This window comes from Sitophilus oryzae, unplaced genomic scaffold (assembly GCF_002938485.1).
Source record: "Sitophilus oryzae breed Bouriz unplaced genomic scaffold, Soryzae_2.0 scaffold_111_pilon_pilon, whole genome shotgun sequence".
NCBI classification, from domain to species: Eukaryota; Metazoa; Arthropoda; class Insecta; order Coleoptera; family Curculionidae; genus Sitophilus; species Sitophilus oryzae.
The window spans coordinates 5,221,741-5,243,854 of NW_022145749.1; the positions used below are offsets into that span (position 1 = coordinate 5,221,741).

At 32.0% G+C, this 22,114-nt stretch overlaps 3 protein-coding genes across 6 annotated transcripts in view; 2 read left to right on the forward strand and 1 right to left on the reverse strand.

The window, feature by feature from the left end:
* Positions 1-2,951, forward strand: part of LOC115884484 (pancreatic lipase-related protein 2) — a 36,185-nt gene extending 33,234 nt beyond the window's left edge. Inside the window, exons 5-7 of the mRNA XM_030903082.1 lie at positions 2,382-2,573; positions 2,633-2,801; positions 2,864-2,951. Of these exons, the coding sequence (XP_030758942.1) occupies positions 2,382-2,573; positions 2,633-2,801; positions 2,864-2,921 (419 nt within the window). The 3' untranslated portion in view covers positions 2,922-2,951. The remainder of the gene's footprint in view (positions 1-2,381; positions 2,574-2,632; positions 2,802-2,863) is intronic.
* Positions 2,952-3,003: 52 nt separating this feature from the next.
* On the reverse strand, positions 3,004-10,718 carry LOC115884493 (serine/threonine-protein kinase grp). 3 transcript variants are annotated; one of them, XM_030903105.1, is made up of 8 exons: positions 10,569-10,718; positions 10,221-10,487; positions 9,930-10,153; positions 9,664-9,874; positions 9,496-9,605; positions 9,238-9,441; positions 8,625-9,016; positions 3,004-3,348 (listed from the first exon to the last, which is right to left on the reverse strand). In XM_030903105.1, the coding sequence occupies exons 3-8, from the start codon at positions 10,048-10,050 to the stop codon at positions 3,133-3,135; spliced, it is 1,254 nt and encodes a 417-aa protein (XP_030758965.1). In that variant the 5' UTR covers positions 10,051-10,153; positions 10,221-10,487; positions 10,569-10,718; the 3' UTR covers positions 3,004-3,132. The 3 variants fall into 3 exon arrangements, with proteins under 3 accessions (XP_030758965.1, XP_030758958.1, XP_030758954.1); XM_030903098.1 differs by having other exon boundaries at positions 10,262-10,487; positions 10,569-10,717; XM_030903094.1 differs by having other exon boundaries at positions 10,262-10,715.
* A 704-nt stretch (positions 10,719-11,422) lies between these two features.
* The window catches only part of LOC115884510 (serine/threonine-protein kinase PITSLRE), a 31,145-nt gene continuing 20,453 nt past the window's right edge, over positions 11,423-22,114 (forward strand). For both annotated transcript variants that reach the window (XM_030903115.1, XM_030903119.1), the window contains exons 1-3: positions 11,423-11,841; positions 11,893-12,060; positions 12,407-12,599. In XM_030903115.1, the coding sequence (XP_030758975.1) occupies positions 11,738-11,841; positions 11,893-12,060; positions 12,407-12,599 (465 nt within the window). In that variant the 5' untranslated portion in view covers positions 11,423-11,737. The remainder of the gene's footprint in view (positions 11,842-11,892; positions 12,061-12,406; positions 12,600-22,114) is intronic.

A 22,114-nucleotide genomic window follows, 5' to 3' on the forward strand; every position in this document is an offset into this window, starting at 1 on the left:
AGTACTCTAATAGACTACACATTTATGTACTATGTACACATAACTAACTTTACAGCTTGTGCCTCAGCTTTTTTGCTGCCGATAGAGAAAATGCGACAGTCGCTATATGGTACCTACCCGACTAGGGTTTACATACGTCCGGATTTAACCGGACATGTCCGGATTTTTAAAGCGCCCGGGACGGTCCGGCCCGGATTTGGAAAAGCGTCCGGGAAACCTAACCGCAAAAACAATTTAACTTAGTAAAATATTTTACCAGTTACAGTTGAATTATTTCTCAGTTACTTTGTTGAATATTTTAGTTTATACGATGCTACAGCTTTACTTAACCGACGCATGTTCGAAAATACCCATTTCTATACTTTGGCGCTCAAATTTCTCCCATTTGGTGCACTCCTTGAAAGTGAATATTTTTTGGTTTATATTTTGTTGATTCCGTTAGGTTAGGTTTGGTTTCTTTGACATATACCACATCTCTTTCGTTTCTGGTATTGATTATTCAATTTTTTCTTCTATAAGTAAGAGATTCAGAATCAGAATCGGAATTTATTCAACCATTTCCAGTTATGGTGTAGCCTCCCTCATATACTTAGATACTGTCTTTGTAGTTGGGCCTATTGTTGTCTATTGTTGGCTATGCGGGCCCAAGTTATTCCTGCTAATTTCCTAATATCATGGTCCCATTTCAGGTTTCAGATTCTTTTTCTAGATCTTTTAATTCCTCGTGGGAATCATTCTGTAATTTTTGTGGTCCATCTGTTGTCCGTTCTTCTTGCCAAGTGCCCTCTCTCCTAGCCTGGGATTTGACTCTGTGGATCTATTACCTGGGTCTTTTGTCGTATCCACTCTATTATTTTACGGTCTCTCTTGGTTATTCCCAGCATATTTCGTTCCATTGAACGTTGTGCGACCTGCAGTTTCTTTATGATGTCTATTTAAAGTGTCCAGGTTTCGCATGCAATAGGTCATGAGTAGTAGTACACATTGGTCCTTCTTTCCATGTTTCCTTCTTTAGATAGAGTGGTATTCTAGATTTAAATATGATTGAGTTTCTTCCATAAGTACTCCATGCTAACTTAATTCTTCTGTTGATTTCTGGTAGTAGAGAAGGTTGTGTATTAGTTGTCCCAAATATATTAATTATCAATCAAAAAATATTCTTCTATTTCCAGTGTTATGTTATTTATTAGAATATCTTTTCTTTCCACTAGTTATACATTACTTTAGTTTTTGCTAAATTCATTTTGAAACCCACTTTATTGCTGGCGGTATATTTAGTTCATTAATTTGTGTTAGTAGTTCTTCAGGACTATGAGCAATTGGGACTATGTTGCCAGCGAATCTTAGATGGTTAAGATATTCTCCATCTATTTTTAATCGTTTGTTGGTCTAGTCCAGTAAAATAATGTTAATCATTCTGCGAAATAGTGAAGTGTTATGAAGTACACGCGCATCGTGCACACTTCCTGGCCAATTTGCACTTGTATAATAAAAGTTTAAGTCAGGACCGCATACAGCCATGCAATTAATTGAATGCTTTCCATGGCGGTCGACGTAAGCAGGTTCGTTATTCATGGGGGCATCGATATTTATAGTTCATATTAGATTATTACATAGTTCAGATTATTACATAGTTAGGTCTTTCCCGATACCGATACACTGCACGAGCATTTTCATCATCACTCTCCGAATCACTTGACCACATAATTATCGACAGTAAAGTAAAATGACACGTTTATGGCAAAGGACGGTACTATACTGAACCTATCCAGAGTTCCAGATAGGTAGAAAATTGTTTATAATTGTTGACAGTTCCGTAACACAACTGTTTACGTATGATTATTGTGTTATGGAAACAGACTACAAGTTTACAAAAAGTGCCGTAATTTACAAGATGAGTTGTGTTAAGAAAAAGCTACAAGTGCCAAATATATTTTAACAAGTGTAGGACTTGTACTGCTTGTGTTACAGGCCCCTGGTTATTCTAACTCCATGACCTATATTTTAGTGAGTAAACCTAAGATAAAATTGTTCTTTTATGTTATGTCCAGTTAATACACAAAGATACAAAGAAAGAAAGTTACCGGTACAGGACGTGCCGTAGGTATGATTTAAGATTAGGGAGAAAAAATACAAATACTCAATTATTTATATTTAGTGGTTAATTCTTGCTGCTGTATTAAATATTTCATTATTGAAAAACGAACAGAAAAAATGTGTCGAACCATTCTTTATCTCTCCTTGGCACGTTTGAATTTCCATTATATATCTCCATCACTATTTTACACATTAAAATTCAGACAACGGATTTACGATGAATACACATTGTTTATCACACATTTTCTTGTATTATATTCTATTTTACATTTTTTTGTATTTAGGATTAGATCCAGCCAGACCTCTTATAGATCGATACGCCAATAAATATTTTAGACTGACGAAAGACGATGCTCACCAAGTACAAATAATTCACACCAATGCTGGATTTTTAGGAGAGGTTAATCAAGTTGGCCACGTCGATTTCTGTGTTAATGGCGGAATGAGACAGCCTGGCTGCAAAGGCAGAAGAATACGTAAGGCGCTTTATCTGACTATGTTAACAGTGCTTTAATCCGTCTTATATCATTTTAAGGTATTGCTAGATGTAGTCACTTTCAAAGCGCTTGTTATTTTGCCAAAACTGTCAAATATCCGGATTCTATCATGGGACGACCTTGCGATGCTAAATGCCCAAAAATAGATAGAAAATGGGGATACTTACCTGGAAAATCTATACCAATGGGACACGATACGCCGTACGGGTAATTTTTTTCAGATTTAGATCATCTTTCATTTTTAAGTTAATTATGATACTTTGTTTTAGAATATATGGAAGCTACTGTGTAAATACTGATACTAAAAAAGACTGCCCATTCGAGTAACAACTACAAAATGTACAATCTCGCATCAATGCATATAACATATTATTTATTAAATTATTTTATAATAAAAGAAAAAAATAAATTCTTTTTTAATAAACTTGTATTGACTTAAAAAACATTTTAACAAAAAAAAAATCACAAATAATATCGCTATTTCTGCACAAGAAGAAACTGGTATAAAAATCTTACACTAATTAAACAACAGAATTTGTTAATTTTCACTTGAACATACAATTTGGCTATGGTCAACGGAAGGCTTCTCAATAATGTTCGAAAGACATGCCCTTATTTTCAAAAATCTCTTCTTAAAATCTAAACCACAGCCTTTAGATAAACGAAAGTCTACCAAAATTTTCGCATCCATCTCCAAAAAACTTACTTTCAAAACCAGCTGATTTTTTAAAATATCAACTGTGGAAATTGTAATCTGAAACAAAGATATTTGTTCTATATATTACGCAAAATAGAATTTAACAGATACAATAAAATAATTGAAATAATTTAAGTTGCTTCAGAGGTGTAAATTCAAGTTAAAAATAAACATTTTTTAACAATGATTGAAAGAGGGTATGAAACAAAATATCAATCAAAAAATGTTAGCCAATTATGTCAATTCACTGACATCAATTTTTTGGGCTTTTTCTTGAAAACTTACAATTTTTGGCTGAGTTAAGCTTGATTTTCATGCATCCGTTTTCCGACGATAGGATGATACGATATTAATTTTATTGGTTGAATATAAAGGCTTCGATTGGTTAACCGTTTCTAACCATGGTACAAAGAAAACAAGGTATGATCGATAGCGGCTCCAATTTCGTTCAGTTCGCGCATACCACCTGTGACGTCACTAGGAAAATAACGAATAAATAAAAAATAGTGAAAGTTGACAGGAGATCTGTATTTTTTGGGGTTATAGTTAAGAATTGTTTATTTTTAAGACTTTTTAGTTCATTTAATTTAATAATTACTAAAATCAGCAGTTCCAAATATATATTTAAAAATAAAAGACAAAAATCCAAAATATTAATTATCTATTAACATGGATTTGGACGATAATAGGTAAGAATACTAAATTTATTTCTATATTCGGTATAAAATTGTTATTAGGTTTTTAGTTTGCGATGTTTGTGGTAAATAATTTTCATGTTCATTGTCTCTGAATTTACATGAGGACAGAGATGAGGATATCTATGGAAAAGTAACCACAAGAGGAATTGTTACATCATTTAAAAAATGTTGGGAAGTTGATTGTTTCCCATCGAAAAGTAGAAAATGCCAATGCAGATGTGTTGTAATTGTGATAGAAGTAATTCCAAGGGTGAAGTTTATTATAATTAGTGACCTGTGCTTCTTTTTATATGTAGATGTTTCAGGTTTTGAGAATAAGTCGGTTGAACGAAACCCAAAATTTAGAGGAAGTATTTGCATACCCAGAATATGCCCGTCAAGGATTATAGCTCAAATTTCCTTTAATGGTAGGAAATTATTCAATGCAAATTAACTTTTTAAGTGACTGAAATATTAAATAGTTTACAATATGGTATATCACTGTAAAAATATATTACTTTTAGGTACAATTAGGGCCCGATATATTTCAAAAAGTAGAATATTATTTTATATTAAATGAGGTATTGTACCAACGATCAATTTATATATTAATACCGGAGATTAAAAATAACAGAATAAATAGTTCTTTTTTTTTTTATACTACAAAAATAAACTATAGAATACAACAGTATTTAAAAAATTAAATAAAAAATTTATGTCCCGGCCGAGATTCGAACTCTGGTCTCTCGCTTCCTAGCCTGACTCTTTACGCACTGCTCCACAGTAACTTGCTTAGCGATAATTCAATGACGGTATATAAAAAAAAACAGGTTTATTATATGGTGGGTTCATACAGCCAAATAAAATAAAATAAGAATAAAATAAAATAAAATAAGAAAGTTGGTTATATGGGATACCGTACATGCGTTCATACAGCCAAATAAAATAACAAATAAAATAAGAAGTCTTTATCTTTTAACTTCTTGTTTTATTTTATGTGTTATTTTATTTTAAACGGCTTTGCGGACGCTTAATTCTAACCTACAAATATTTTCAGTTTGGATTTAATTTATTTTATAATTTCACATAAGTAAAATATATAATATAGTAGGCAACGAACAAATAAATATACTATAAATAGTAAAATTACTATAAACAATCGTAAAAGTTAACTTTTATCCAGCCTCATCGTACTGCGCATGAGCAAATATATATTTCTTATTTTATTTTATTTGACTGTATGAACGCACACAAATAAGAATTCCTTATTTCTTATTTTATTTTATTCTTATTTTATTTTATTTGGCTGTATGAACCCACCAATAATATCTTGACGATTTGAACTGGCGCGCGGAGCGTGCTGACCAATAGCGCCAGTTATCACCTGTGACGTAGCGACCAACCTGCGCAATATCATACCTTGTATTCTTTGTACCATGGTTTCTAACCAATCAAAGTCTTTAAATTCAACCAATAAAATTAATATCGTATCATCGTATCGTCGGATAACGGATGCATGAAAATCAAGCTTAATTTGTAAAATTATGCCAATTTTTCTGTGTAAAAAATAACTGTTTTTCAATACAGCTATAGTATTGAACATGGAAAAGGAATACTTACATAATCATGACTTAATTTCATTCTGGCGTTCAAAACACAATAATTAGAAATTGAACGTAATCAGCGAAGTAACTTTTAACCAATACAGAATCGCAATTTTGAGCACCGTTTAATTACTCATCAAAATACTATTAACCAGGATCAAAAGAAGATGAAATAATATGATAAGCCCATATAAATTCACAACTAGTGTCTACGTCCCACTAGTCTGCTCTGGCACCCGAAAATGTTGCCGCTTGTGGTCCCTTAATTTCATGGTTTTCAATTGTCAGCTAAACTAAAGACATGTATTTTTACGGTTTATTTCAAAGTTTGATTGCTATTTGGTTTGTTTTGTTAAAACATTCTTAGTAGTAATCAGAATCTATACTAATATATAAAATCCTTAAGTGACTGACATACTCATTAATCACGATCCTGCTCAAACCACTCAACGTAAGAAGCTCAATTTTGGCATACAGGTTGATTCTAGGGTGTAGAGGTTCGATAAGAAGGGATTTTTCGAAATTCCAGTTCCAAGAGGGTGAAATCACCTCTCAAATATTACAATATTTTTTATTTAAAAAACGGTCAAGTTTCCGAAAAAACGCTTAAACCCGTATATTTTATTTTGTTGTTTTATATATTTTAAGATTTTTTAAAAATGTATACAGGGTGTTTCGAAAAATCTGGTCATTGATTAATCACGATCCTGCTTAAAGCCCTTGACGTAAAAAGCTGATTTTTGGAAAACAGATTGACTTTAGGGTGTAGAGTTCGATAAGAAGGGATTTTTCGAAACTCAAATTCTAAGGGGGTGAAACTATCCCTCAAATATTAAAATATTTTTTATTTAAAAACCGGTGAGTTTTTCGGAAAAACTCTTAAACCCGTATATTTTATTTTGTTGTTTTACATATTTTAAGATTTATTATAAATTTATACAGGGTGTTTCATAAAATATGACCAATGAGTAACCACGATTCTGCTTAAACTGCTTGACGTTTAAAGCTGATTTTTGGCAAACGGATTGACTGTGGGGTGTAGAGGTTCGATAAGGAGGGGTTTCTCGAATTTCAAATTCCAAGAGGGTGAAAACGCCCCTCAAATATTACAATATTTGTTATTTAAAAAACGGTTAGTCTTTCGGGAAAACGCTTGGACAAGCATAATTTATTTGGTTTTTTTACATATTTTGAAATTTTTTAAAAAATCATACAAGGTGTTCCAAAAAGTTGGGTAATTTCTTAACCACGATTCTGCTTAAACTGATTGACGTAAAAAGCTTATTTTTGGCAAACGGATTTTTCGAAAGTCAAATTCCAACGAGATGAAACTACCCCTCAAATATTACCAAGTTATATAATCAAAATAATCATAATATAATATCGAAGAATATCGCCATATTGTTTTTTCTCATGCTGACATAAATGTGAGAAAATTTTATCCAGTTTGTATGTTAATGGAAATTCTTGCTTTGCTTTATCATCACCATTACAAATGATTAATTCGACGCGAACGAAGTAGCTGGTACACGCTAGTACCAGAGTAAGAAAACCGCCGAGTAGCGACAGTCCCGTTTTCAATTTTCTTTGCGGCTGCGCGAAATAAGTAGATTATCTGTCATATGAAGAAGCGAAATTGCCACTGTTGCCATTTATCAAATATCTCTATAGACTTTATTTCAAGTATACCTCAGGCAACAAATCGTTTTTTTAATTATTTATTAGCTGTAAGATATTTTATACATTCAAATTTAGAAATAAGGATAAAACAAAAGAAAAAAATATATATATAAAACTTTATAATTAATTCCACTTCAAATTATGAGCAGTGTATACCATGTTTAGGACCACTTCATAAGTTGAGCAGTTAAATACATAGTCTATCTGTCAAACACGTCAAAAGAGAGAGAAAGAAAATTTGGTTTGGTTTGGTTTGGACGGTTTCTGTCGCTACTCGGCGATCTACTTACTCTGCTTGTACTAAATAAAGCAAGAATAAGTGAACTGACTACCAAGTTTTGTACGTTTTAGTGTAGGTTGTTTATTCTATTATAATCTCTAATATTTACTAGATATTTAAAATTTGTTTAAAAATAAAATTCAAATATTTTTATTTATGAAAATATATGATACTTTAATAAAAAAAACTTTTGATAAGCTACTAGATCTTAATTTTCACCGCATATGATTCAGACTGAACGTTAGTCAAACCATCTAGAAATATTTTTATCTACCATATATTTTGATTATAAAGATTTATTAACAAAAACTACTTTTCATAAAGTATTATTTGATTTATATTTGCACTGAATTTAATTCAGGCTGAACATTAATCGAACCATCATGAAGAAATGAAAATTTCAAAGATTGGAAAAATCTAATGAATTATTATGTGTGAAAATTCGTTAATACCAACTTGTATAATAAATAATAAAAGTCAATGTATAAACAGTGTTCTTTAATTTTAATTCATTTTATTAAGAAATAAATTCAAATTTTCTAGTTCAGACGGTTTAATAAGCTTTCTGGAGGCTTTTCTTGAACGTTTTCCCATATATTTTAGTTTGTACAATGTAAAATAATAATACAAATGTAAAATTATATGGGGAATGTCAACGATGTTCATTTCTAAGGTATCAGTCATATGGTATATGTCTTATCGTTGTGTAAACCGTTCATAAAATAAGGCGACAACAAACGGCAACATTGTCGGGTGCCACACTAGACTAGTGGGACATGGACGCTAGTTAAAGGTACATTTTGTCTTAACCTTAAGTTCAAAAAAGTTTCAAAAAATGGTAGAAATTTTACTACTAATTTCAAATGGATCATACTGTATACCGAATACTTTTTAACAAACATGTTTTTGGAATAAAACCAGTTTTATTTCTCATCTCATTTTAAATATTACTATTATGAAAAACTAATTTAATTATCATTAAAAAGACTTATATTATTTATTTATTGCTTTGTTTTGCTTCTAGTGATGACAGCCGATAAATAGTCAAATTTTTTAAATTTATTTCCAACCACAAGAAGGTTTAATACTTACAGTTCCAGCAGCATCTATAGACCAGCAATAATGAAAACTATCTAAAACAGATCCAAGGGCTTCAACAGCTTTTGTCAACGAACAGGTCACATAGAATCTTGTCATCCTCTTAACCAGATTATGGAAATTTTCTCTAGTAATAGGGCTTTGAGTAAACTGAAGTATAACATCATCATTCCTAGTGGGCTGGGAGAAACAAATGGAATCCCTCGATTTTGTAGTCTTGATATCATCAACCAACTGGTCAATTGTGGCTGGACGTATTACCATTGTTGGTTGTGATAAAGTGACTAGTGGAACTTCGCGATTATGTTTAGTCTCACTCTCCATCATCGAGTTCCATCTTTTAGCTGGGTTTGTTGCATGACCATCACCTTGGTCCGTGGTATTATCTACATGAGAAAATATACAAATAAATAAGTAACAAACATTTAGATCTTAATAATTCATATTTTTATACAATGAAATAGATGATGAGCCATACTTTCTGCTTTGGTAATTTAGCTTTATGAGTATCAAAAGCATCATACAGCTATAATACCAAAGCAAAATGAAGTTAGCTATTTGTAACTAAACCCTGAAAAAAAAACATCATGTTTTTTTTACATATTACCATCTCCAAAATTAAATTTCATCCAAGGGTGTTTTAATATTTGCTCTAATGTTAATCTTTTCTCAGAGTCTTCATTTAAAATTTGTCTTGCTAAACTTAGAGTAGTGTTGCCTAATTTTGACCAAGGAGTTTCTGAAATATAATTATCCCTACGCCACTTCAGAAACTCTTGATTTTCATCTGTGGTATCAGCCCATGGAAGCTCTAGAGAAAGAAATGGTATATTTAGAAACAGTTACATTATTTTGTGTCAATTACCTCCTGTTAGCATAGCTACAAACACTATGCCGCAACTCCATATATCTGACGGTCTTGCAAAATATGGTCTCTTTAATACCTCTGGTGCTAAATAGGGCCTAGTTCCACATCTATAATACAATGGCAAAAAAATGGTATAAATAATAATTATATTTTTTGTATAATTACTTTTTATCCAGTTTTCTTTCCTTTCCTTTTAGCCTGAATATTGTGGCCATTCCAAAATCACTTATTTTCAATACTCCGTTACCATCAATTAATAAGTTTTCCGGTTTTATGTCTCTATGAACTATTCCTTTGTTATGCAAATATTCTATACCATTTAATAGATGTTTCATAAATGTTTGTGCATTACGAGAAGGCATGCCTATATCAGGTTCTAAAAATATAGGTATTTATAAAATTTTTAGAAAAAGCGTTTACAAAAATCTTACCAATCATTTGAAACAATTCACCCCCAGAAGCATATTCTAAAAATATGTATTCTTTTTTTGGTTCCTGTCTTCTGCCAAAAAATCTTATTATATTGTCGTGGCTAAGCATACTGTGGATCATTACTTCTCGAGATATATTAGTTTTTGCATCTTTGTACTTTGAGTGATCTATTATTTTGCACGCTACTTTTTCATCAGTATTTTTATGAACCAGTAATCTTACTCTAGAAGAAGTAACTCTGACTTAAGATTGGGAAACTATATAATTTCTTGTTTAAAGATCCAACTTACATTTAATAACCAAACTTAATAAACAGATAAACTAGACTTACTCTCCATAAGCTCCTTCTCCAAGAATCGCATCGTAGCATAACCACCCTTCCACAAACGTTGTCGTCGACATTATAAGTAATACTTTAAGTCCCTACTAGCTAAACAATCACATAATACTTAAAAAACTGTAACTTTATATGTATAATATATTATTGAAAAGCTTTGAATCAGGGAATAGGTACACTTTGAACAAAAAGATTAACTTAAAACTGCTTAAAACCAGAGCTAAAAACAAATGATTTCTAGGTTAATATTTTTAAAAAAATAGTGACACTACTACAAAAATGCACTTTAGGCATTTCTTACATTACATGTATCGTATTTTTCACTATATAACTTTAAGTGAAAATTAACAAAGAAAAAAGTTCCGACATGATAAAACACGAAAACAGAATTTTAGTTAAAAATCGATTTCGCGGTCATAGGTGGCATTACCATGGCACCATCTAGAGATAAGAGAAAAAACTACTGCCATTAGGAGATGAGCTCTGTAAAATGGGGCATAAGTCCGTAAAAATCTTTGTAAAAATCATGAAATAAAATAACGATTTTTACGTGTAAAGAACTAAGCCTTTTACAGGATAGTTGTGTACGTTTTGAACACAGATGTTATGAACGTTTTATAAAAACAAAAAAAAACTTGCTTTGAACCGTCCAGGGTTCAGCGTACACAAACCATTGCAATTTTTTTCAAGTTTTAGTATTAAAATAAACGTAAAAAACGCAAAAAAATTGGAAAGTTTTTCTGTGGCCAATTAGAATCAATAAAATGACTATAAAATGACCAAACATAGTGATACAGAGATAGTCTATAATCTCGGTAGATATTTTTTTTGTAAAAATATCATTTTTAAAAATAGATCTTTCGACTGATGTGTTTTTTAGAGAACTTTTACTGGTAATACCCTTTTGCTAGTCTATAGACGTAGATTTTTACGTTTTTTTTAGATAACGCAAAAACATTGCTTGTAAAAAATCTAGACATTTTACGTGTAAATAACTAATAACTAGTTTTTTATCTGTCCATCCCTGACACCACAGAGATTTATATCTATGATTTCAATAATCTTCCCTTAAGAATCTTTAGCATCTGTGGGAGATGGTGAAATATATTCTGTGGTGCTCTACTCACGACTGTCACGTCATTCAACGTCATTGTCATGTTAGATGTCATATGTCATGTTTGTGTTTTGTTTTTAATGTTTTTATCGCAGTGTCTGCTGCAGGTTCTCTTTTATTGAAGGGGAACATTTCTTGGTGAATTTGTGTGAATTAGTGATAATATACGTTCATGAAGATCACACCACTGGTCACAGAAAAATTGATCACTAATAGCTTTTTTCTATAAATTGTTTTGTGTGGATATAGTTTTTTGGTTAAGAGTTGTTAAAGAGCCACTTCCACCTTCATTGATTAGGATTGTTTGGGAAGTCTAGCTTCACAGTCTAGCTTTAATTTTGTTTTTATCCTTAATTATGTCAGGAAGCGGATCAGGAGATGATCAAAGCGAGGATGGAGAATTACGCCAAAGCCCTGGCGAAACGTCTAAAAATAAAATAGAAGGAACGGAATACAAAAGGTAAGAAGTTTTGTAATTTTATTATTATTATTACGTTAGATGTTTTTATAGCGACGATGAAGATATAGGAGATATGGATGCGTTGGATATAAAACCGCCTCAAGCTAAAATTTTAGATCATAAAACAAAGAAAAGAGAACATGAAAGATCACGTAGAAAGTCAGATAAAAATGAAAAGGGCAGAGAAGTTCGACATTCTCATAGAGATAAACATCACAGGTTAGTAGGTATTTATCATAGAATTAAAAATTTATCAGTATTTATGGTACTTATTTTAAAAATGGGATATTTTTACAAACATTTGCTTATCAACTAAAAAACTTATAAATCTAAACATTTTGATATTTTTTTGTATCTAATTTTTTTAATGCCTCACCTTTTTAAGTGTTCTTCTTTACACTATTGTAACATTGATGAAATGCATTACAAATGCATTCTTTAACTGCACGTGACAATTTATGATCCAAAATTAGGGGATGTTCAATTTTTGTGAAAGAAAATAATATTTTGTAAAAACGAAATTTTTCAATAGATATTTTAAATTGATGTTTTTTTTTCTTTTTAGAGATAAAACAAAATCTGAGAAACTTAAAGATGTTTATCAAAGAGAAAAGTACTATAGGGAAAAACAGCAAATGTTTGAGCAGATAAGTTATTCTGAACATCACTATGTAAATGAAAGAGGTTTTCGTGTGAGAAAAAGTGAGGAAACTCGTTCCAGACATGACAAAAAGCATGGGGAGAGGAAGCCAAAAGAGGTAATATACTGGAAGTTATTTTTATCTAATATAGGTAATGAAATCTACACATTGGCAGTTATTATATTTTTTCATTGTATTATTTTTTCGCTGTTATGTATGAAAACAGTCGAGTTTAGGTAAAATATAGGAGGTACCGCAAAAAGTTAAATACAAAAATTATAGGATTTTTAAATATGTAGTAGCAAGTAATAAATTTAAGTATACATGGTCGGTCACAAAGTCGTGGCACATAAAAGTTTTATTTTTTTAATAGAACCCCCTGTATATTACTGCATATTTCAATAATTCTTCCTTCAATTCTAAGCAAAAATCGAAATACACACAATGTACCTCAAACAAACCATTTTCGAGTTATTGACTTTTGAACAAATCACTTAAAGAATTTGATTTAATTAATTTCAATATGTTCAGTTTTATTTAATGATGCCATTCTGCCAGAACTGTGGTACTGTTCTAATGGATTTTTAAATGCCTATTAGCACAGAATATCTAGCTACGCAACAGAAAAATACTCGAAATGAAAGAGCTAAAATTGCACAAATAAAATACTAGATGGCGCGACAATATCATAATCAGAATATAATTGGAAATTTTGAACTTTTGGTTTTGGATCGATGCGGATCGACGGCACGTCGACTGCCTTGAAGCTCGGCTAAATATGCACAGTTGCCAGATTCAAAAAGACTTTAATTGGCATCCCATTCTTTTTCTGGTGTATAATAGTTTCTTTCTATTCTTGTTTTCTTGTCAGATACACTTATATTAATTATTCGTTTGGCTTTTAAAATAGTTTTAAGTATATTATTACAAAACGTATACACTACCTTATATTTTTAACTAAGAAAATACATTTAATTACTTTTAAACATGTACAGGGCGATTGATATTGATATTTATTAATGCTGGAACGTTAGTAATGAAATATAAGTTTAATAATAATGGAAATAATTTATTAAAATGCAGTACAAAAAATGTTAATTGACTAAAAAAATAGTATAATAACAGATTTCTTCTGTTTGCCACGTTATTTATATATAGCTAGGTAGATATTAAAAAGTGACACAGGTACAATTATTAATAATATCATACTCGGCATAAAAGTTGCTGTCACGACATTGTACAATAAATTAAAATTCGTAAAATAAATTAAAATTATTAATTAACAAAACAAATCTTTATAAAGAAACGCAAGTATACCAAATTTGGGCCCAATCGCAATCCAGGAAATGACATAATAATATTGTACTATATTATGGTACCACTCGATATGCTTCAAGGTACCATAATATTGCAATATCACTGAAGATCCGTAGTATACCAAGTTTAAGCCCAATCGAACGCCAGGAAATGGTATCGTAATATGGTACTACATTATGATACCTCTTATTGATATGCTTCATGGTATCATAATATTGCAATGTCATTGAACATACGCAAGTATATATCAAATACGAGCCCAATCGAACGTCAGGAAGTGGTATCATGATGTAGTACTATAGAAGGTACCACTTTATATGCATCATAGTACCATCATATTACAATGTCACCGAAGATACGTAGTATACCAAGTTTAAGCCCAATCGAACGCCATGTACGTAATATGGTACTATATTATAGTACCACTGGATATGGTTCATGGTATCATAATATTGCAATGTCATCAAAAATACGAAATTATATATCAAGTATGACCCCAATCGAACGTCAGGAAGTGGTGTCATAATGTAGTACTATAGAAGGTACCACTTTATATGCATCATAGTACCATCATATTACAATGTCACCGAAGATACGTAGTATACCAAGTTTAAGCCCAATCGAACGCCATGTACGTAATATGGTACTATATTATGGTACCACTTGATATGGTTCATGGTATCATAATATTGCAATGTCATCAAAAATACGAAATTATATATCAAGTATGAGCTCAATCGAACGTCAGGAAGTGGTATCATAATATGGTACTATAAAAGTTACCACTTTACATGCATCATAGTACCATCATATTACAGTGTCACCGAATATACGTAGTATACCAAGTTTAAGCCCAATCAAGCGCCATGTACATATGTAGTATGGTACTATATTATGGTACCACTTGATATGCTTCATAGTACCATAATATTGCAATGTCATCAAAAATACGCAAGTATATATCAAATATGAGCCCAATCGAACATCAGGAAATGGTAACATAATATGGTACTATAGAAGGTACCACTTTATATGCTCCATGGTACCATAAAATTACAATATCACCGAAGATACGTAGTATACCAAGTTAAAGCCCTATCGACCGCCATGTATCTAATATGGTACTATATTTTGTTATGGTACCACTTGATATGTTTCATGGCTTCATGGTACCATAATATTGCAATGTCATCAAAATTAAGCAAGTATATATCAAATATGAGCCCAATCGAACGTCAGAAAGTGGTATCATAATATGGTACTATAGAAGGTACCACTTTATATGCTCCATGGTACCATAATATTACAATGTTACTAAAGATAAGTAGAATACCAAGTTTAAACTCAATCGAACGCCATGTATCGTAATATGGTACTTTATTATGGTGTACTATTTCCCATATAAATTTACATATAAAATGACAGCGATCTTCATTTCATAGTCATCGCTAACGCCTTTTTTTCCCGATCATGCTGTATAAAGTATGAACACAATTGAACGTCAGGAAGTGGTATCATAATAGTAGAACAATATTTATTACATTGTAGCCGGATTACAATCAAAATTCAGGATTCAATTACAATCAAACGTCAGGAACTGATTGTAACTCAGCTCGTAAGATTTAACTCCATCTAACATGGCAAGTTAAATACTTAAACGTTTGAAAAAAGAGCTCTGATCTATTTTAATATGTTTAAATGATGTAGCAAATTTGAAGGTAGGCTTTATCAGGAAGTATTACAATATGAATTACACAATGGCAACACTGCACAAAATTCTTTTAAATTTTGTTTGTAGAAAACTGTTTTCTTTAAAATTTATCGCCCTCTATTATGTAGTAGCGAAACTACCGCATCAAAATATCTGATTTGGAGACAGGCTTTAAAAGCATGTCTCCTTTTGATACCTACAATTTTATGCATGTAACGAGGCTTCTGTTGCGTAGCTAGATATTCTGTGCTATTAGCCTTGTATATATATTTTTAAAGTAGATCAACCTCAAGATCAACCTAAGACGTTTATGGACTAAGACTACTAGATGGCAGGACCGGTTTCCCTACAGAAAAATATTTTTGTTACTTACTTACTAATTTTGAAGCTACTAATAAAAACAGAGAAAATAAAAATCGATAATTTTCGGACTGTGCCAATTGGTTACTAATTGACCAGATACTTTTTGTCTATTAGATATGCTATAAAAGCTGGCAATTATACAATTCGACCACTGTAAATACCCGACAAATTCTTCAACGCCGACAAGGCCGATGCTTCTCACTGACAAGAAATACAAATGTTTGTTTAGATAATTTTCGAGGTATTATTTCTTTCTGAATGCACATTTTAAAGTATTTTATATTCTTTGTTCCCTTGACCTATTATCCTGGGTTGCACGTATGGAAGTTCTGTTTCTTCTAGTTTTAGAAAATGTTCTTATTTCTTTTTTCTTTGTAGTTGTAGTGTAAAATTAGATTAATTTATTAAGTTTAATTATAGTGTTTAGTGTAGCGTGTTAGTGTAGTCTACCAAAAATAGTTTAGTAGTGTTTTTATAGTTTATTTTGTAGTTAAGTAGTAGGTGAAGGGATAATTTTGTTATTTTTTCTTTTTGTTTGATAAATTAGTAAGTTTGATAATTTGTTCAGTGTAGAATACAAGAATAAGTAGTTGTGTAGTGTTTTTAAGAGATTATATTCGTTTATTTTGTAGTTGAGTAGTAGGTGAAGGGGTATTTGGGTATTTTTTCTTTTTATTTTTCTTGTAATAATTGTAGTAGTTCTATTAAGTATTGTGATAGATACACTATATCTTCCATCAACTTCGTTGAAAAGTGCGTTATCATATAATCTTGGTTTTCTGGTAGCAGAATATACGAAAAATTTGATCAAATTTATTTGAAATTAAATTAATCTAGCCTTATTAATCAAATTAAACTAGTCAAATAATAATAATAGTTAGTTTCAAAATACTATACAGGGTGAGTTTCCTACGATGTTCTCTATGGGTATCTCGGAAACTACTGGAGATAGAGAGTCGGTTAATAGGGAAAGAATTGCAGTTTTATGGGGTCATAAATATGCGCCTTTCGGATTTTTGAAAAAGTTTATCGCTTACTGGATTTCGAAAAAAAACATATTTTGGATATTTTACAACTTGTCCCTAATTCCATTATAATCTATTTTAGACAAAAAGTTGTAGATAATCACATACCTAATGAGTTTGTGTTTTTTGATTCTTTTTAAAGCCTGTAATTTTTGACCATATATGTAGTTGGCCATGACTTATTCATAAAAATCGACATTTTAAAGCTTTTCGGCGATATAGGTATATACGTTTTTTTCGAAAAATTACAGTTACAGTCTGACAAACGGATCTGAAACAACGGGGCAACGGTAAGGGGATCGCAATTTTGTGAAATCATGACCGATTTCATTCATAAAATATCCAGGAGCGTGCGGTGTTTCATAAAAATATATCAGGAATTTTTATAATATTTTCCAGTAAAGTTTATAATATTATTTTACTTTAAATGTATCTACATTTTGTTTAGTCATTTGCCAAATATAGTAATATTTGTTAAAACGCGTGTACTAATTACAATAAGCAGAAATCAAGTTAAAGACATAAAACACAATATAATACACCGCCACTGGATTTTTCAGTAGTAGTGGCTGTTTCTACTATTCCTAGAGAGGGGCATAAAGTTGGGGGTAATGGCGGTAAGACGTGCGAGAATCTCGACCAATCAGATTAGTTGAATCCGGGATGCCATGATGAATTTTGTCAGTGTTGCCAGCTTGCCCTAAGCGGACGTTATTTTTAGGAAATACTTTACCTTTTATAATAGGCAGAATGAAGGAGATCAGTTAATTAGATAAATATACATTAATACAATAAGAACAACGTCAAGATATTAGCATATATATAATTATGTATGCTGAAATGGACTAAAATATATTCAATTTATAGGTAATATTGAGCAACTTTGCTTTTCTATTATTAAACGTGACAACGTCGACTTTTTTTTGCCCGAATTCCTCTTGCTGTTTTAGATCCGTTTGTCAGATAATAGATACAGAGTTATAGTTATAGCCAATTCTTTCTTTCTTGGCTAATTTCACTTAGTTAGCATAGTATTCTTATTCTTGTTATGATTTATAACATTAAAATATAGAATATATTATTAAACGGTTCTTTACAATTTACATTACGCAAACTAAAACTTCATAATATCACTACCCCATACACTTAAGTTATTTTAGAAAATGTTCTCCCGTACCACCTCTTCGAGGGGGCCCATGCAATTGGTCCACCTCTTCCGATCCCTGAGTTTGCATAATTGTGATATAAATAATTTTTAACATTTGTTTCATTATGGGGGGGGGGGAGGTGTCATAATGAAAGTCATGTTGGAACCACCCTATTGATGCGCGACTATCTAAATTTAACTTTTCTAACATGTCTTGAAAACCGTTCTCTAAAAAACGTAAATAACGTTCACCGATCAACGTATCCTGGAAAATGGGAAAATGTATGACCAAGAAAAGTTGAACCAATAATCCTACACGCTTTTCTTCATTTAAAAAATTCATATTTACAATTTTTGTTTAAGCAAGTTGCAATTTTTTGAACATTTAATGAAGAATGTAAAAAGTTTTATGTTTTCAAAAAAAAATATCGTAAAATTCGTAAAACACTCAATTTAGAGTAAAATAATCTAAGAATGAAATGATTCTTTTATAAATCTGCATTAAATCAAATTAAAGTAGGTATGTAACTTTTTCTAAATATTAATTAACAGTAATTAGTATTATCATAAATTATAAAAAATGTACCAACATATCGAAATAATAATTTCTTTGTTAATACGGTTTAGAATTTTTAAAATAACAGGCAAAAATAATCCACAATCTACAATAAAATAAAAGTTTCGTTTAAATTTTTTAATCAACTGATCACTATTAAAGATGCAGAAACCCGGGCTATATTATTACATTACTCTGAGGAAAATAACGAAAATAATCGATATTTTTGACTCCGCTCCGAAAGGTTCACGATTTGTCCTCCAGCTGGCAGCAGATTTTGTCTAGCCGGTTGAGCAACTTAAAGAATCTATAAACAAGGCTATTAGCTACTACTAAATTTAAGTGTACAGGGTCGGTCATAAAGTTGTGGCACATCAAACTTTTTTTTATGAAATCCCCTGTATATTATTGCATACTTCAATTCTTCCTTGAATTTTAAGCAAAAATTGTAATACACAATGTACATAAATTGAAGAATTGAAATGTTAAACGAAAATTTTGTAATTTTCAGACTTGATATAATCTCATTATTACATCTATAAATGCTAACTAGAGAACTAATGTCAAATATTATTAAGTATCACAGTTTCGGCAGAATGGCATTGTTAAATGAAACTGAACATATCGAAATTAATTAAATCAAATTGTTTAAGTGATATTCTCAAAAGTCAATAACTCGGAAACCGTTGGTTTGAGGTACATTGTGTGTATTTCGATTTTAGCTTAAAATTGAAGGAAGAATTGAAATATGCAGTAATATGCAGGGGGTTCTACTTAAAAAAATGAAGCTTTTATGTGCCACGACTTTATGGCCGACCCTGTATACTTAAGTTTATTATACCCTGTATACTTAAGTTATTTATATAAAACTTTTTGCGGTACCTCCTATATTTTACCTAATAATCGACCGTTTCCATACATAACAGCGACCCTGTATTTTATATTGTATCAGTTTTCAAACACAAATATGTACTGGAACAGCGTCAGAGTTGGCTTGGAAATGGATGACATTTACCATGTCACTATAAATGCCATGAACCTTCATTTCAATCATTTTCTAAGTCAACCACCACCACCTCCACACAAGGCCATGCAACCTTTTCCAATATGGCGGAGATAGAAGTGCTTTATTTGGCGCGTATTTTAAACCAATAGAGATTTTTTACACAAATGTCGGGTTAGATTACGTAATATTTCACTAATTTTTTAATATACAGGGGGTCTAAAGTTCTCCACATAAGTATGGAATTTTTTGTATTATTACTTTTATGAGAACATCAGTTAGTTACTTTTTATAAAAAGGTATGCTTTCTCAGAAAATAGGTAGTGTTAAAATATTCAAACTTGAGGTAGCATATATAGGGTGTTCAAAATCAACGGAAAAAGAAATAACCAGAAATATATGACAGAAAATAGCAATATAAACTAAATATTCAATTGCAAACACTTACCTACCATACTTTAGAATTTACTGAACGTTTGATAAATATATACTATTGTTGCGAGCCGGTGTGGACTCGACCTAACCTCACAATATGGCCCGCCCTCGGATGACCTTAACATCGCATAGACACCGCAATGATTCATTCGTTCGAGAAGAATCGAGACCCACTAGAATGGACTAGTACATACGAGAACATTCGAAAACCTTCTCTATGCGCCTAACGATCTATGGACTATTCTAGATTTCTTTTACCTGTCGGTATAAAAGCCGGCGGCAGTGGCCTAGAGAGGGCAGTTATAAATATACCAGTGCATTTGACGCGCTAAAATTCAAAATAAATTCTTAGTTATAAATCGTTTGTAAATAGTTCTATAAGTCTTTTATCGTTATTGTTTTTGTTAATTAGTGTTAAATAAATAGTGTTTAAATAAATTGTGACTTTCTATCCACACGGAACCGACGAAAAACGTAACAATTGGTGTCAGGTGTGGCGTGTGTGATAAGAAAAATAAAAAGACTAACAATGGCTCCGAAGAAATTGTTGAAAGACTTGAAAGTGTCCGAACTGAAATCCATATTGGAAGAGAGAGAGTGCGAGACAGATGGAAAGAAAAGTATTTTGCAAACCAGACTGAGAGACGTTTTGAGGGAGGAAGGCGAGGATCCGGACACATTTTGCTTTGAGTTCGAAGGTGACCTTGACTCGTGCCTACAAAAATTAGAAGATAAAATGACGGAAAACTCTCAAAAATTAGAAGACAGTTTGAATGACAAAATTACAGAAAATTCCCGAGAATTGCAAGACAATTTAAACGGCAATTTGAATAATTTAGAAGATAAAATCAGTGATAAAATGATGAAAAATTCCCAGGATTTAATTAATATTTTAGAAGATAAGATCGCAGAAAATTCTAAAGATATACAGGCCAGCTTTAATAATAAAATACAGGAATTAGAAGAAAAGATAATAGATACACAAGATAAAATAACAGAGATTGAGGAAGATGTAAATAGAAAAATCGAAATTTTAAAAGAAGAAATAGCCAAGTCAAATTCACCAAAATGTCAAGAAACATCGGAGAGACCGAAACTAGTCGAAAATAGGTATACCTCAAAATCAGTTATGAAACCTCCGCAGTTTGACGGAAAAACCGCTTGGGCCAACTACATTTGCCAATTTGAAGCCGCTTCGAGAGCAAACGGCTGGACAATCGCTGAAAAAGCTACCGCTTTGACTATCGCACTGCGGGGAGATGCGACTGATATCCTGCAGACACTGTCACCATCGGAACAGGGAGATTATCAGCAATTGGTACGACATTTAGAAATGAGGTACGGCCAAGCTCATTTGGAACATGTCTATCATTCCCAGCTAAAAAATCGCATTCAAAAGTCAAATGAGTCTCTGCAGGAGTTTGAAGCCGACGTAGCCCGCCTCGTTCGCCTTGCGTACCCTGCTATGCCCGAAAATGTTATGGAGCGCTTAAAAGTACAGGCTTTTATTGATGGTTTATGTGACAACGAGACAAGGCAAACACTTCTTTTAGCTCATCCAACGCATTTGGGAGATGCCCTAGCACGTGCCCTGGAATTTGAGGCCGCGAAAGAATGCTCTAGGTCTCTAGGATTTGTACGGGCTGTTGAGGAGAGTTCCGACGATTCCAAAGTGGAAAGGATTGTGCGGAAAGTACTGGATCAGTATATGAGTAAGAAGGGGGGACCGATTCGCTGTTGGAATTGCGGACAGATGGGAAATCGTTGCAAAGAAGAGAAAGAAGTGAAAGTCTTAAGGACGACTGTGGTTGGTGATAGTTGGCAAACCGAAGATCTTGCAAATGACCAAATCAGTGATCCAGAGTTGGGCTTGGTGATTAACTGGAAAAACGCGGACCAGAGACCAACGTGGGAGGAAGTTTGCAGATATTCGCCGAACGTGAAGTCGTACTGGTCCGTAGTGGAATTCATTGGTAATAGATAACGGATTACTTCGCCGTGTGATTGAGAGACCAGAGGGACAAGAAGAGAGAAGGCAGATCGTCATTCCAAAGAAGAGGGTCCCGGAAATCTTG